At 37.6% G+C, this 16,839-nt stretch overlaps 1 protein-coding gene across 1 annotated transcript in view; it reads left to right on the top strand.

The window, feature by feature from the left end:
• The window catches only part of LOC121382008, a 41,947-nt gene extending 28,668 nt beyond the window's left edge, over positions 1-13,279 (top strand). Inside the window, exons 2-5 of the mRNA XM_041511474.1 lie at positions 1,475-1,639; positions 4,579-4,746; positions 8,716-8,781; positions 13,177-13,279. Of these exons, the coding sequence (XP_041367408.1) occupies positions 1,475-1,639; positions 4,579-4,746; positions 8,716-8,781; positions 13,177-13,208 (431 nt within the window). The 3' untranslated portion in view covers positions 13,209-13,279. The remainder of the gene's footprint in view (positions 1-1,474; positions 1,640-4,578; positions 4,747-8,715; positions 8,782-13,176) is intronic.
• Positions 13,280-16,839: the final 3,560 nt, after the last annotated feature.

Below are 16,839 nucleotides of genomic sequence, written 5' to 3'. Positions count from 1 at the left end.
TCTTGTATAACAGCAACATGAGGCGGTGTTCTGGCATGAGGGTGGTTAAATGAAAAGTAGTTACTAACTTATAACAACTGTGCAAGTGGTATATACTGCTTCTTGTATAACAGCAACATGAGGCGGTGTTCTGGCATGAGGGTGGTTAAATGAAAAGTAGTTACTAACTTATAACAACTGTGCATGTGGTATATACTGTTTCTTGTATAACAGCAACATGAGGCGGTGTTTTGGCATGAGGGTGGTTAACTGAAAATTAGTTACTAACTTATAACAACTGTGCAAGTGGTATATACTGCTTCTTGTATAACAGCAACATGAGGCGGTGTTCTGGCATGAGGGTGGTTAAATGAAAAGTAGTTACTAACTTATAACAACTGTGCATGTGGTATATACTGCTTCTTGTATAACAGCAACATGAGGCGGTGTTCTGGCATGAGGGTGGTTAAATGAAAAGTAGTTACTAACTTATAACAACTGTGCAAGTGGTATATACTGCTTCTTGTATAACAGCAACATGAGGCGGTGTTCTGGCATGAGGGTGGTTAAATGAAAAGTAGTTACTAACTTATAACAACTGTGCATGTGGTATATACTGTTTCTTGTATAACAGCAACATGAGGCGGTGTTTTGGCATGAGGGTGGTTAACTGAAAATTAGTTACTAACTGATAACAACTGTGCAAGTGGTATATACTGCCTCTTGTATAACAGCAACATGAGGCGGTGTTTTGGCATGAGGGTGGTTAACTGAAAATTAGTTACTAACTGATAACAACTGTGCAAGTGGTATATATTGCCTCTTGTATAACAGCAACATGAGGCGGTGTTCTGGCATGAGGGTGGTTAACTGAAAATTAGTTACTAACTTATAACAACTGTACATGTGGTATATACTGCCTCTTGTATAACAGCAACATGAGGCGGTGTTCTGGCATGAGGGTGGTTAACTGAAAATTAGTTACTAACTGATAACAACTGTGAAAGTGGTATATACTGCTTCTTGTATAACAACAACATGAGGCGGTGTTCTGGCATGAGGGTGGTTAACTGAAAATTAGTTACTAACTGATAACAACTGTGTATGTGGTATATACTGCTTCTTGTATAACAGCAACATGAGGCGGTGTTCTGGCATGAGGGTGGTTAACTGAAAATTAGTTACTAACTGATAACAACTGTGCATGTGGTATATACTGCTTCTTGTATAACAGCAACATGAGGCGGTGTTTTGGCATGAGGGTGGTTAATTGAAAATTAGTTACTAACTGATAACAACTGTGCAAGTGGTATATTGCCACTTGTATAACAGCAACATGAGGCGGTGCTCTGGCATGAGGGTGGTTAATTGAAAATTGTTGTCGTCGATCGTCTCAATATTGTTATATTTGTTTTGCACATAATATATTCTCACATAAAAATCGTATTGAAATGCATGCAGTGATTAATGGTGGTGTGTAATCTTTGTCCCACAGACAGTGGCTCCCCGCAATGCTCCCCAGGCTGGCTCCTGGATGAGGAGACGGGGAGGTGCTACACGGCCCTCCCGGACACGTCGGACCTGCCGTCCACACAGGACCGGATCGACTATTGCTGGACACAGCACAGCGCACACTACCGTTACGGCGCATGCGTGAAAGGTACAGTACTTGGTTGTCACTGTTAGGTAGGTAAATACACATATACACCTGAAAGGCATACTGTCACAAATTTAAGGATTTTATTTATCTAAAACTGAATAATAAATCAAAATTACATTAATTTTTACAGACCAAATCTAGCTATTGCATCACTTTAACTACACCATGATGGAGTGAAATACATGTCAACCCTCTCAGCAATGTTAAGTTTTGAATTATGGACCATTGCCATAATTCAATTATTTTACAAAATATCATTAATAAGTGGAATATGGTGGTTACGTAGATGGTTGAATAAAGTACATTTAGGGAAATACAAAAAAAAAAAAACCCACGTAAATATGCATGAAACTGATGTGCTTCTCATAAGTAATTTATTCATGCCATCTCAAGATACAGAATACATTAAAAAACCGGCTTCGGTGATGTCGTGGTTAAACCATCAGACATAAGGCCGGTAGATGCAGGGTTCGCAGCCCGGTACCGGCTCCCACCCAGAGCGAGGTTTAACGACTCGGTGGTTAGGCGTAAGACCACTACACCCACTTCTCTCTCACTAATCACTAACCGCTAACCCACTGTCCAGGACAGACAGCCCAAATAGCCGAGGTGTGTGCCCAGTATATTGTGCTTGAACCTTAATTGGATATAAGCACGAAATTGAAATTGAAATGAATGAATGGACATTAAAGGGACATTCCTGAGTTTGCTGCATTGTAAGATGCTTCTGACTAATAATATATTTCTACGATTAAACTTGTATATTAAATATATTTTCTTGTTTAGCATATCAGTGTCTGTATATTCAATGTGTTTCTGGTCGTCTTAATATTTCTAAGAAGCCCAAACTGGATTTTGTCTTCAAATAATTTCGTACGTACGAAAAAACAATATTTTAGGAAATAAAATAAAATTTAAACTAGTACAAATACTAGAACGATCAGAAACACGTTTAATATACAGTCACTAATATTTTATGCAGAAACATATATTTGATATGTAATTACAATCGTTAAAATGTTTCTGTTAGTCGATAACATTTTAAAAATTGCAGCAAACTCAGGAATGTCCCTTTAACAAAAGTCTCAAATTCTGGTTTAAACCCCGTGGGCAAGGACAGCATACTTCTAGGTGGCTTTTTGTCTGCAATACAATTCAGATGGTGCTTAATTAAATCCGTTATATAAAGGACAAAACCGTTATCCATGGGGAACAAAAACCCGTATCTCTGTACAATGCAAAGGTATGGTTGGTTCCATTAATCTCTATCTAGTGCGTCGACTCTAGGAGGACAGCCACTCCTGAGGAGAGCCTTTGCTGGACAATACATTCTTCCTGGACTGCACAAGGAGGACGGCCACTCCCTGACTAGTTTACTGAATCAAAACTAGAACACGAAAGTGCTTATTTGAATAAATACAGCTGTGGTGACATGGATTCATGAATGACTGTACAACAGTGATGCTATCAGGTGTTCGCGATAGTTGAGCATATCCTGCCCCACCTCGATCTGTTAAGTGCTTCACAAATTAATTTAAATAATTCTCTCTCTCTCTCTCTCTCTCTCTCTCTCTCTCTCTCTCTCTCTCTCTCTCTCTCTCTCTCTCTCTCTCTCTCTCTAAGTCTAAATCTAGTGAGCTCATTTCTAAAACGTTGTACATTCCAATTCACGTTTTTTCAAAAGTACAGTTGACTTAAAGGATCTGAGGGGGCGGGATTTAGCTCCTTCGGTTGAGTGCTCGCCTGTGGTTCTTGCGTCGCAGGATCGAACCACTTCGGTGGATCCATTCAATTTATTGGGTTTTTTTTCGTTCCAAACAGTACACCACAACTGTTCAAAGGCCGTGGTATGTGTTTTCCTCTCTGTGGGAAAGTCCATATAAAAGATCCCTTGCCGCGTTCGGAAAAATATAACGGGTTTCCTCTGATGACTACGTGTCAGGATTACCAAATATTTGACATCCAGTAGCCGATGATTAATTGATAAATGTGCTCTAGTGTTGTCGTTAAACAAAACAAACTAAAGGATATGAAAATTTCCCATCTATTACTTCTATTTATATCTGTTAACAAATTCTTGTAAATGTACACCAGTTAGTCTAATGTTTAGAGCTGGTAGAAACATTTTAATATCATCAACTTACTGCAGCAAAACCATTCATAGCCAACACCACTACAACATAAAGTGTTTTCTAGCTGACTTTACAAACTATTATAAAGCATTAAATTTGTTTGTTTACATGCTAGACTAAAGCAACTGTAACAGACGTATTCAGCATTTAACAGCTTTAATACAGTTATAAAATAAAGAGGGTGTTGGCCAATGTCTGAGTAAACCATTAGATTCAGTGATAGTGAGAGAATACATAAAAATGCTTACATACAAATTTGTGTGACTTTTTAACTTCAACTAGACTGGAGATACCCAATTGAATACTTCAGAAGAATAAGTTAACGCGGATACAATTTGACAAAAGTTTGCTATTAAAAGAACCCAGTTTACCCAGTGATCTAATAATTTGAATAACAGCACGTTTAACGTTTGACACGGGGTGGTTTTGAGCCAAGTTTCTATTAAGTGTTGTAGTAAAGTTCATACCAAGCTATTTTAGCTCTTCACAATTTTGATTTCAAGATTACCATACTTCCATTTTTGTTTAGCCGAAAGGCGTCCACCATTTCTAAAACCAACAATATTAGTCTTATTCACCACATAAGTCTATTAGACTGAGAAAGAGTAGTATTTATAATCAAGGCCGTTGTAAGTGCTATCTTGTATGTTAGATGGTGTAGATAAAAGATCCTTTTATTTGCTTCTAATAAATGTTTGACATTCAATAACCGATGATTAATAAATCAATGTGCTCTAGTGGTGTCATAATTTTTTTTTTTTAATTTATAATAAGATATTTAAAGTATTTCTGTCTGTGTTATTTCAGATGCTAACACGGCGACGTCATGCGGAGGTGGGTGGTCTACCCTCGACTACAGCCAGTGTGTTCTCTACAACACCCTCAAGCTGAACGACTCCGCCTTCTCCTCGCTGTGCGCGCGGCTCCAGGGTCAATTCCAGAGGGTGGACGACGGAGAAACAGCCTGTGTTAAACGTTCGTGTCTTCATACTTTTCATTATACATGTTCATACAGTTTGTCTCACCTTGTCCAACACTAATAGTCTCAACGACAAACTCATAATACTCGATTAGGGCCTTATCTCTGCACAATGCAGAGTCGAACAGGCATTTGGCAAAATAGTGGAGGATTTTATGAATCTCTATCCAGTGCCTGTATAGGAAGACAGTCACTCCCGAGGAGATCCTTTACTGGCGATTTCATCCGTCTTGTACTGCTATAAAGAAATTACTTTTTTTAATATTCGATGGTGGTAATGGTAACTTAGACGTTAAGTTTTTCGTGTTTACCTCCATGTCTCACAAATATAGTTTATAGTGGCTTCTATGTGTAGCTAGCTCACTGATAACTTCACATTTAATTCCATTTCCACAAACTTAAGTTATAGATCAATGAAACCTCTTTTATATATTTCTGCTTGTCTCAGTTTATAAAATTACTTGAATAATTAAAAAAAAATTATTTTATAATCGGCATCTTTAGATGTAATACATCAATGTGCTCTAATGGTGTCGTTAAACAAAACAAACTAACTTTCCACCATCTTGGCTATTCCTGCTTATTAGTTTCGAGGGAGTTTTAATTTCTCTTTTAATCATTCAGGACATCAAATACCTGGTTCATATTTTCGAAGCTATCTTAGCGCTACGATAACGTAAACCCGTCGTAGGCAATGCCAAGACAGCTTCGAAAATATGAACAGATGTTGAAGGTTGGTACTATCTGCATCTGTTCATAGCAGTCTAAGAACTAACCGTGCTCAAAACGGCTTTTCTTCCATGGAAACTAGAACCAAAGTTTCAACATATAACCACTATATTTAAATACTATATATTGGTGTACATGCATTTTCGGTTTTTCCCCTTATACTCAGATAAGATCAAAGCACTATTACATGTACTGTATATATTGTACATAAAGCTAGCCACCCAGAGCGAGTTTTAACGGCGCAGTGTGGCAATGTAAAACCATTACAACAATTTCTGTCTCACTAACAACCAACAGCCAATGATCAAACCCTGTCTTGGACAGACAGCCCATATAGCTGAGGTGTGTGTCCAGGACAGCGCACTTGACCTTTAATTGGATATAGGCACAAAAATAAATTGAAATGAAATGAAATCACTTAAGACCCAACGACTACGTACTAGACAGTAACATACAAATACGTATACAACAAGTATGATATAATTTCAAGTTGACATAGAATTATGTCCCCATCACTCTTCTGCGGTAATTAATATAAATGCGATGGTTTTTGCCAATGAAGGGGTCAGACCCATTAGCTATTTATTGATTCTGTCTACGTAAATAATGCTTCACTTCCTTCGTTCAAATGTAGAGTGTCTCAATGATGCAGCAATTGTTGCGAAACAACTGGCGTAATCGAGACTATTTAGCTTCCGGCAGGGCACTATTAATTATCTCTCTTGTTTCAGCATGAACACAGTCACTGGCGCAGCCAGCATTTTATATTGGAGGTGGGGGAAGGGTCACCTAAATTGTCTAGGAGTCTGTTGATTCCAGCATTTCACGTATTAGAGGCCACAAGCAAATATGAAAGGAGATGGCAACTCCAGTGAACACGGGTCCATTTTATTCGTCCTAAAGCTAAACGTCCGTGCCAAATAATGAATAATAGAATTACAATAATCTATAATATGTTTGTGTTAAAAATAAAACCAAATCAACTATTACTGACTGAGATTTTGTTTTTCAATAATTAACTATTCGCCGATCTACAATGTGTAATATTTGCTTTACATATTAACTAGAAACTTCATCTGATATTTAACTGTTGAATTTTTACATTTATGTTCATTATGAATTCATTTCTGCATTTACCTTAATTATGTTGAATTGTTCTATACAATAAAGGGACATTCCTGAGTTTGCCGCATTGTAAGATGTTTTCGATTAATAAAATAGTTCTACGATTAAACTTACATATTAAATATATTTTCTTGTTTAGAATATCAGTATCTGTATATTCAATGTGTTTCTGGTCGTCTTAATATTTGTAAGAAGCCGAAACTGAATTTTGTCTTCAAATAATTTCGTACGTACGAAAACAAATATTTTAGGAAATAAAGATAAATTTAACCTAGTACAAATATTAGAACGATCAGAAACATGTTTAATATACAGCCACTAATATTTTATGCAGAAAAATATATTTGGTATGTAATTACAATCGCTAAAAAAGTCTGTTAGTCGATAACATCTTAAAAATTGCAACAAACTCAGGGATATCCCTTTAAAGGATACCGTGAACACTCTAGCACAATGGTTTCGCATATCCTAGAATACATACATTATTTTGTTATTCTTCACTTTTCTGTTCTGTTTTCAAATAATGTACATGTAGTTTCTGTTTCAACCTATGCCCCACGACTGGTGTATCAAAGGTCGTCGTAGATACTGTCTTATCTATGGGAGTGTGCATATAAAAACACACACACACACACACACACAGAGAGAGAGAGAGAGAGAGAGAGAGAGAGAGAGAGAGAGAGAGAGAGAGAGAGAGAGAGAGAGAGAGAGAGAGAAACACACACACACACACACAGACATGCACAGACACACACACAGATACACACACATACAGACACACACACACATACACACACACACACACACACACACACACACCAGTTTCTTAAAGCTGCAAGTGCCTTTCAGATTTGTGTTAGTAAATTATGTTGAACCATTAAAAGGCGATATATCACCATAATATATATATATATATATATATATATATATATATATATATATATATATATTGACAAAGGACAGATAAAGTACGGCAGACCCAACAGGGGGGAAAAAGGAATATGTTCTTCAAAAAAAAAAAAAAAAAAAAAAAAAAAAAAAAATTACTAGTGTATACTTTTCAGGGACTGGTCCACGTGCCCTTTTACCGTTGGTCGCTTCCCAAAAATATTTCTTTGATCTACCCTTGAATATGCACACATTATTTCCACTGGTATTATCTGTGAACTGCATTTGGATAGTATAAATGTGTAAACCGCCATAACTTATACTGATTTAACCGCCACAGCCTACACTTACCAATCATCATAATGATCAAGAGGTTCTTGAACACGGCACTGTGTTACTGTGACTTCAGAGTCTGGACACAGACGTCCGAGCCTTACAGCTAGATTCTAATGTTTAGATTATAAGGCTTATTTAGGCTAAGAAGAGACGTATCTCGCGGTGGGTAGACGGGCTACTTATATTTATATCACAGGATTTCAGGATAATTAATACTGATGGAAACAAATAAGGGGTCACACTAAATGGAACTAATGGCTGGAACTAAACGTGAAACCCTCGTCCGTAGTGGGAGTGAGTTACCCGTGTTACTGACATTGAATCTCACATTACTGACATTCAGTCTCACATTACTGACATTCAATTTCGCAGTACTGACATTCAATCACATTATTGATATTCAGTCTCACATTAGTGACATTCAATCTCACATTACCGACATTCAATCTAACATTACTGACATTCAATTTCACAGTACTGACGTTCAGTCTGACATTACTGACATTGAATCTCACATTACTGACATTCAGTCTCACGTTACTGAGATTCAATTTCACAGTACTGACGTTCAATCTCACATTATTGATATTCAGTCTCACATTACTGACATTCAATCTCACATTACTGACATTCAATCTCACATTACTGACATTCAGTCTAACATTGAAATTCAGTCTCACATTACTGACATTCAATCTCACATTACTGACATTGAATCTAACATTATTGACATTCAGTCTCACGTTACTGACATTGAATCTCACATTACTGACATTCAGTCTCACATTACTGACATTCAATCTCACATTACTGACATTCAGTCTCACCATACTGAGATTCAATATAATTTTATTTTAACAAATATGTTTTGTTTTCTATCCAAGCAGCTCTTCAAGAGATCTTAGCAGACGACAGACAACTGACTGACAAGATTCCATTTCAGTGGAAGCGAGGTAACTAACACTAGACTGTCGTACAACGTTAATAGAGCAATTAATCAAGTCTATGTACCGGCTTCGGTCAGGTCATGTCAGATCAGGTCAGAGTGTTTAACGTGCATATTCAGAATAAGCTGTTGTAGAGCACGCCTGTCTAGGACAGGACCGGCCTCGGCGATGTCGTGGTTAATCCACTGGACATAAGACTGGTAGATACTGGGTTCGCAGCTCGGTACTGGCTCCCACCCCCAGAGCAAGTTTTAACGATTCAATGGGTAGGTGTGAGACCACTACACCCTCTTCGTTATCACTAACAGCTAACCCACTGTCCTGGACAGACATCCCAGATAGCTGAGAGGTGTGCCCAGGACAGCGTGTTTGAACCTTAATTGGATAGAAGCACGAAAATAAGTTGAAATGAAATGAAAGTGGATGGAAGATGTACCAACACACTGGACAGCTGCAGCTTGCTGCGCTGGTGATCTCACGGCTATCGCTATCTGTAAAATAGTCCGTGACACAAGAAAGCCGCTACTTTTTTTATTAGCCTTAATCTCATACCACGACTATTAATACAAAAAAGAAGTTTGTTTTGTTTAACGACACCACTAGAGCACATTGATTTATTAATCATCGGCTATTGGATGTCAAACATATAGTCATTTTAACACAGTCATAGAGAGGAAACCCGCTACATTTTTCCATTAGTAGCAAGGGTTCTTTTATATGCACCATCCCACAGACAGGATCGCACATACCACGGCCTTTGATATACCAGTCGTGGTGCATTGGCTGGAATGAGAAATAGCTCAATGGGCCCACCGACGGGAATCGACCCTAGACCGACCGCGCATCAGTCGTGCACTTTAACACTGAGCTATGTCCCGGCCCGCTATTAATACACCACTCTTGAAGTAGTACCTGAACAACAATACAAAATAGTCTGAGTTTATTTTTATTCTTACTCAAACTTGAGTTTCGTGTTTATATTAAAATGAGATTCAGGAAGCACATTCCTCGGCAACCTGAGTTGTCTTTCCAGGACAATGAGTTAACGATTAATTGTTGGATGTTAGTGAGAGAGAAGTCAATGTGGTGGGCTTACACTTTTCACAGTGCCACCAAACTCTACCTCTTGGTGGGAGCCTGTACGGCGATATGAACCCAACAAGGACGGTGCGTGGTCAGCGAACTGGAGACGGGTTCGAATATGAATTCAACGGATCATTTTGTTCCCAATACTGCACTGAGAGCGGGGGGAGGGGAGTGGTTCGTGTTCCATGCCCAATAACGACCAGCCTTGGGTCCAGTGGTTTATCCATTTCACCCGTTCGCCTGCCGTTCAGTTCCAATGTGATTACACTAGGGCCTCCACGAGTCCAAAATATGGACTCGAGTACTCGAGGGTAAAACTCGACCCAGACCCGAGTACCTGACACTTACATGGGTGCCAAAGCATAGCACTGTATTGCATTGCACTGCCCACATTATCATAGCACTGTAATGTAATCGGCCGCAAGCATATAGCAAAATGATCTCAAAATATAAGTAAATGATAATGCTCTTCCTAGCACGGTGCTTGAACCTTAATTGAATATAGGCACGTTCATATGTTTATATTATCATATCTTAGTCTTTGCACGGCTACTCGAGTCCTGTAAACGGACTCGAGTGTTGCTAGACTCTGCCCGTGCCCGAGTCCTCGAGTACTCGTGGAGACACCCTAGACTACATCTTACCAGTAGATTATAGCAGATGCATGTAACACACCACACTTTAAATCAGATAACTCATCAAGGTGTGAAAAACATGAAACAGTCAATATTTGATATTAATCTCAACTTGGCCGCTCCACAGTCCGCTGAGTTGAAGGAGATTAATCACGTGACGACCACGCGACGGGGGCTGACGTTAATACTGTTTTCAGTTGATGAAGAAGAAGCAAAATGTTAAGCAAATCCAGTTACGAAGCAGATGGGGATCTGGTGAGAAATCACCGCTGGTAATGGCGGAGTGGAAAATATTGAGATTTACGTCTTTTCCAATCGGCTGCGAACGGGTTAACTTAATTTTGCAAATAGCGCCAACCGTTGGGCCGCATCACATCGTAAGTGAATCTTCCTACGTCAAGGTCATTAGTTTGGCATAGTGACGTCATGAGTTTGATAAACAACCCACAACCGGCCTGTGTGTTGTAGTGGTTAAGTCATCCGCTTTAAGGCTGGTAGGTACAGAGTTCGCATCCCGATACGGTGTTCCAGCCAGAGTCAGGTATAACAGCTCAATGTGAGGTTTAAAACCACTACATCTACTTCTCTCTCACTAACCACTACCAACTAACCATTAACCTCTGACATGGGCAGACAACTCCGGTAACTCTGCTCTGTGTTCAGCGACACCGACCAACGTTAACGTTCGCGAACTATTTAATTGGTCCCCGATGAGGCCATTGTATTTAACGTGAATCCCATAAATCAGTCTAGCAATGTGTTGGTGCTCGGTCTGGCAGAACGTAGCATATATGTTCACCACTACTTCTTAAATCTACATACACGATCAGCAAGATTTTTTTAATGGATATGTTTTTGTAAAGTTTGACGCCTGTGGGCAGAGTGACATGATTTCATTTCATAAAGAACTTCTTGATTTCAAAATGAAATTATTACTGGTGAAAAAAGCTTTAATTTGATGAAATTACATTACTGGGAGAAAAATATCTATTCAAATTCGCTAGGGAAATTATACCCAATAGATGACATTTTTAAAATTTACATGTTGGATGTTCCATACATCACTATAATAATGCATGTCATTATAATGCATGTCACTGAGTAGTAGTAGCAGAAGCAGCAGCAGTATTATATATATATATATATATATATATATATATATATATATATATATATATATATACACACCCCGAATAAATCGCCTGCTACAATATTTCATATATAACGATGACAAAGTTTTGAAAGAGAGGGGGAGGGGTGGACTTTATATTTGTGTTTAATACCGTCGCAATTTTCAGAGGTTTTTCTTAATCCGTTTGGCTAAAATCGTTGCCATTAAAACTAAATTTGAGACTGTATTTAGAAATAAACTCAAAAGCACATTCCCGAATTAGCAGACTATTTATAATTGATAATAATGTCTAACATCGAATGGGAAACATTAGACCGCTGATTAACCGAAAACCCCAAGAGTGCACTAATCACCGTATTTACGAATCTCGGCTGAAATGACGTTCATAAAAACAACATAAACCTATTCGTCGTATGCAAGGTTATTGACATTCGGTGTTTTAATTGACGGCTGTAAAAGCCTCGTCCGCTCTCACTTGGGATTATAGGATGTCGATCGAAACATTGAAAGTAAGCAAATAACCATGCACATCACGAACAATATTGTTAACTTTGATATATTGGCACATGACAATGTTACGATGTATATGTTTGACCTGTGATATGAATGTCTAAATCAACATATCTTTCCCATTAACAAGCATTTGATAATGTTACGATGTATATGTTTGACCTGTAATATGGAGGTCTAAATCAACAGCTGTTTAACATAAACCAGACTATGATAATGTTATGATGTATATGTTTGACTTATAATGTGGATGTCTAAATCAACACATGTTTAACATTAACCAGCACATGCTAATGTTAGATGTATATGTCTGACCTGTAATATGGATGTTTAAATAAACATATGTTTAACATAAACCAGAATATGATAATATTAGATGTATATGTTTGACCTGTAATATGGATGTCTAAATCAACAGATGTTTAACATTAACCAGAATATGACAATGTTACGAAGTATATGTTTGACTTGTAATGTGGATGTCTAATTCAACATATGCTTATCATTAACCAGCAAACGATAATATTAGATGTATATGTTTGACCTGCAATATGGATGTCTAAATCAACAGATGTTTAACATTAACAAGAATATGATAATGTTATGATATATATGTTTGACTGATAATGTGGATGTCTAAATCAACAGATGTTTAACATTAACAAGAATATGATAATGTTATGATGTATATGTTTGACTTATAATGTGGATGTCTAAATCAACAGATGTTTAACATTAACCAGCACATGGCACTGTTAAATGTAAATGTTTCGTGCTGTAACTTGTATGTCTCATTCAGAAGATGTTTAACATTAATATATAATGGTACCTGATAATATTAGATGTACTGCAAGTCACGAAAATAATGCGTCATTATATTATTTCGTTGGGACAAATACACACTGTAATGCGTATTTGTATTAATGCGTCTGGCAAATGCCACGTTTAAAGATCACACTGCCTATGCATATGTTTGACCTGCACCATGTATGTCTCATTCAGAAGATCTTTATCCATAGTTTGTTTTATTTCTTTCAGCGTTTGGAAACTCTGGCTTTGGCAGAAAGTAAACGACCACGTGTTCGCATTACTTCATTTGGACAGTTACAAAAGACAGAAATAATAAAGATTCACGTCCTTTTCCCCGCCATTATAGTTGTCTCTTTAGAATTGTTCATACAATGCATGTGGAAAAAAAAAATGTTATGTTTAAACAACGGTCCAGCACACGTGTTTGACTGGTGGCTAGAAAGCGGCTAGCAGTGTCTCTGTAGCGTAGTCATTAAGCTGGTTGATACTAGGTTCGCATCCTTGTATTGGCTCACAATCAGAGCAAGTGGCAGACTTGACAGCTATGGTGGCAGTACTCATGACGGGTGCCACCGGTGGGGCAGGATATAGTCAACTTTCGCGAACACCTGATATCATCGCTGTTATGGCAGACTTTCATGAGTCACAGCTGTACTTATTCTAATGAGCTCTGTCCGGTTCTAGTTTTGATTTAGTAAACTAGTCTGGGAATGGCAGTCTTCCTTGTGGCGGTCAATGGGATGCATTGTCTAGTAAAGGATCTCCACTGGAGTGACTGTCCTTCTATATACGATGCACTAGATAGAGATGAATAGAATCAACCACTATTTTGCCAAAAGGCCCATTCGACTCTGCATTGTGTAGAGATACGGCCCTGGGACCAATTTCACAAAACATCATAAGCCTAGTTTAGCACGTAAACGTAAATCTACAACCAAACCACAACATTTATTACTATTATAGTACAACAAATGTAGATTTTAAAATTCACATTTCATTTTCTTTTGTCCTTAAAATGCTCCATCTTCTGTAATGATGTAATTTTCTGCGTAAAATAGATGCCAAACACCTATAAATGTATGACCGATATAAACGCTAGTCGCAAACGTAAACGTACGATGTTTTGTGAAATAGGCCCCTGATCTCGTATTACGGGTTTGTCCTTCAGACTGAATAGCTCTATGGGGAGGTGTAGGACCACTGAACCGACTTTGTTCACACGCTGACTATTAACAACAAACTAACACATGTCCTGGACAGACAGCCCAGATAGCTACGATGTGTGTTCAGGACAGTGTACTTCAACCGTAATTGAATACAAAACAAAAACATAAATTGAAACAAACAAACAAACAAACAAACAACAAAAACAAATTGTTTTATATATTTGTCGCTTTCGTTACAGTTTTCACCTTACGTTTCACCAGCATTCCGCTGCCTTTATCAAAGGATTGCAATTGACATTAAACGCTATGAGTAAAAATGGACATAAACATAATTGTAGACTGAGACAATTGCAATCCCACAAAGATAGTGGAAAGCCGTCGAAACGTAGTATGCAAATAGTGACGAAAGAGATACATGTTTGGACGTTTCCCATTCTGGGATTTTTGTTTAGTGTTTTATTTCATTTTACAGGTTTTCATAAGTATTAATATTTAATAACAAATCGTACACCTAGGTGATGGTGGTGGTTTATTACCAACTTTCGCTTTCAAGACAATAGCAAAATCATGGATAAGGAGGCGGAAGGATGTAACAAACAGATTACTTTTGTACTGTTGTGATTTAAGGAAAGATACCTGCCTCTTATGAGTCTTGGAAGAATAACGCCGAAGGCCAATACAAGGACTTATATCTAGGTCAATGTGAAAACTCTGAAGTAATTACATTGCTATGGTGAAGATGAAATTTTTATTTCTTAATTATTAATTACGTTTAGGGTATTTGAAATTATAAAACAATATGTGTGTATTTGTGCCATTTATTACGTTTTCTTCTGTATCTAAAAATTATACCATAAAAATACGTAGGCCTACAGTTTGTCGTGTCGTATAGTATAATCACAGCCAAATGACTGAAAACTAAAAATCGTTTTTATCATTTCTTTGTATACCTGAATATGCTCTTGTTGATACTTTCTGGGTTAACTATCTGCACTTTGGGACAGCTTGCCTTTTGTTTTACTAGTTACCTAAGTATTATGTTACTATGATGTGTCGGAAAGGTATAGTATACAAAGAGGATTGTACCACGAGTTTTTCTAGTGTCAAAAAGAAAAACGTCTACGAAGAAGCAGTGGCGGATCCAGAAAATCCATTTGGGGGGGGGGGGGGGGGGGGGGGCAATAACATGAGTTAAAAAAGAACAAACATAATATTTGTTTCATCAAAGAAAACAGTCGATGAAGATTTTTTGAGGTAACCCAATAAAAATATATACCGGAAATACATTTCTCATATACGCCCTTGGACTAATAATAAGAGACATTGTTGTATTGGATCGCTGTAATATATACGTGTGCTGTGTGCAAGGTACTACGGCAAGATGATTACTAAAATGTATTAACAAGTCCGATTTCAGAATTTCAATATTGCGATCAGTGCATTTGTTTGTGACCTATACCTCATCTTAGCAAATATCTTAAAGGGACACGCCCTAGTTACGGCTAGTTGTTAACCATTACGGCGTTGTTTTTCGCTATTAAACCCATTTTTTCACAAATAAAATTGCACTTTACTTACATTTTATTATTTAGAATACACATTTCCATTCACCTGAAGTGCTTTTTGGTAATCCTGGTAATCCTGATGTTTGTAAAACCACGAAATGCATTTTTGGTATTTCTTAAAGGGATATACCCTAGTTTTTAAACACTAACGCAGATTTTTACTATTATAACCATACTTAGATTTTATTGTTTAGATTACCAATTTCCGTACATTCAAAGTTTTTTTTTTTATCATCCTGGTGTTTTTAATATCACAAAATGCATTTCTCATATTTTAAAAAATGCACGTCCGTTTGAGAAGTAACAGTTATGGAGCCAAGTTTTAGTCTATATCTAGAGGGTATTTCACCATTTCAAAGTAACAGACTCATGTTTCACCCAATTGTAACTTTATCCAAATGTGTTACAGGTTTGTAGATTAAATAAACTTAGTGTTAATTTTCACGGGCTGAAACTAGGGTATGTCCCTTTAACAACAGGCATGCACTCGAGAAAAAACTGTTAAGCAAGCGAGGTCCAATCTATTTTTAGAGCGAATCTTCCTGTGTAAACGTCACAGACGTTGGTATACCACGTGATCGTTATCATTTTTGGTTCGGTTTGTTTTCTCGTGCACGGTTCGCGCAATGAATATCCGATTTGTTGTCGTTTGCTTGTTGTTCATTTGTGAGATTTTTCTCCACAGTTCGTGAACATTTTCAGTAACAATAAAGTTCAGACAAGTAAGTGTCTCAATACAAAACGTTACAAACCCTTAAAACCAATAATTTTGCTAAGTCTTACGATATCTGGAGAGGGGATACAACCAGGACAGAACAGTTGGAACATGTCCAGGAGAGGTGAAAAGAACGCACCCCAAGTCTGTGCGCACTCTGTGAAATTTGTCGTGACGTAGGCATTGTTGTGCTTCGAGCGACATCTACCGGTGACATCAGAATACTAACTTTCAAAATTATTTCAAGCAATTGGGACATGGGGATTCCCATGGTATTTATCGATATAAAACCTGCTTTTTCACTCCATTTGATAAAAACGTGATCTAAGTGTGTTACAGGTTTGTAGATTAACCAAATTATAATTTATTTTCGCTGGATGGAACTAGGGTGTGCGGCTTTAAGTTTTTTGTGTGAATAATTCCAGTCTGGCTTGAAGAAAACAGA

The sequence above is a fragment of the Gigantopelta aegis genome, chromosome 9 (assembly GCF_016097555.1).
Source record: "Gigantopelta aegis isolate Gae_Host chromosome 9, Gae_host_genome, whole genome shotgun sequence".
Lineage (NCBI taxonomy): Eukaryota > Metazoa > Mollusca > Gastropoda > Neomphalida > Peltospiridae > Gigantopelta > Gigantopelta aegis.
This window is presented reverse-complemented; position numbering and strand designations above follow the sequence as displayed.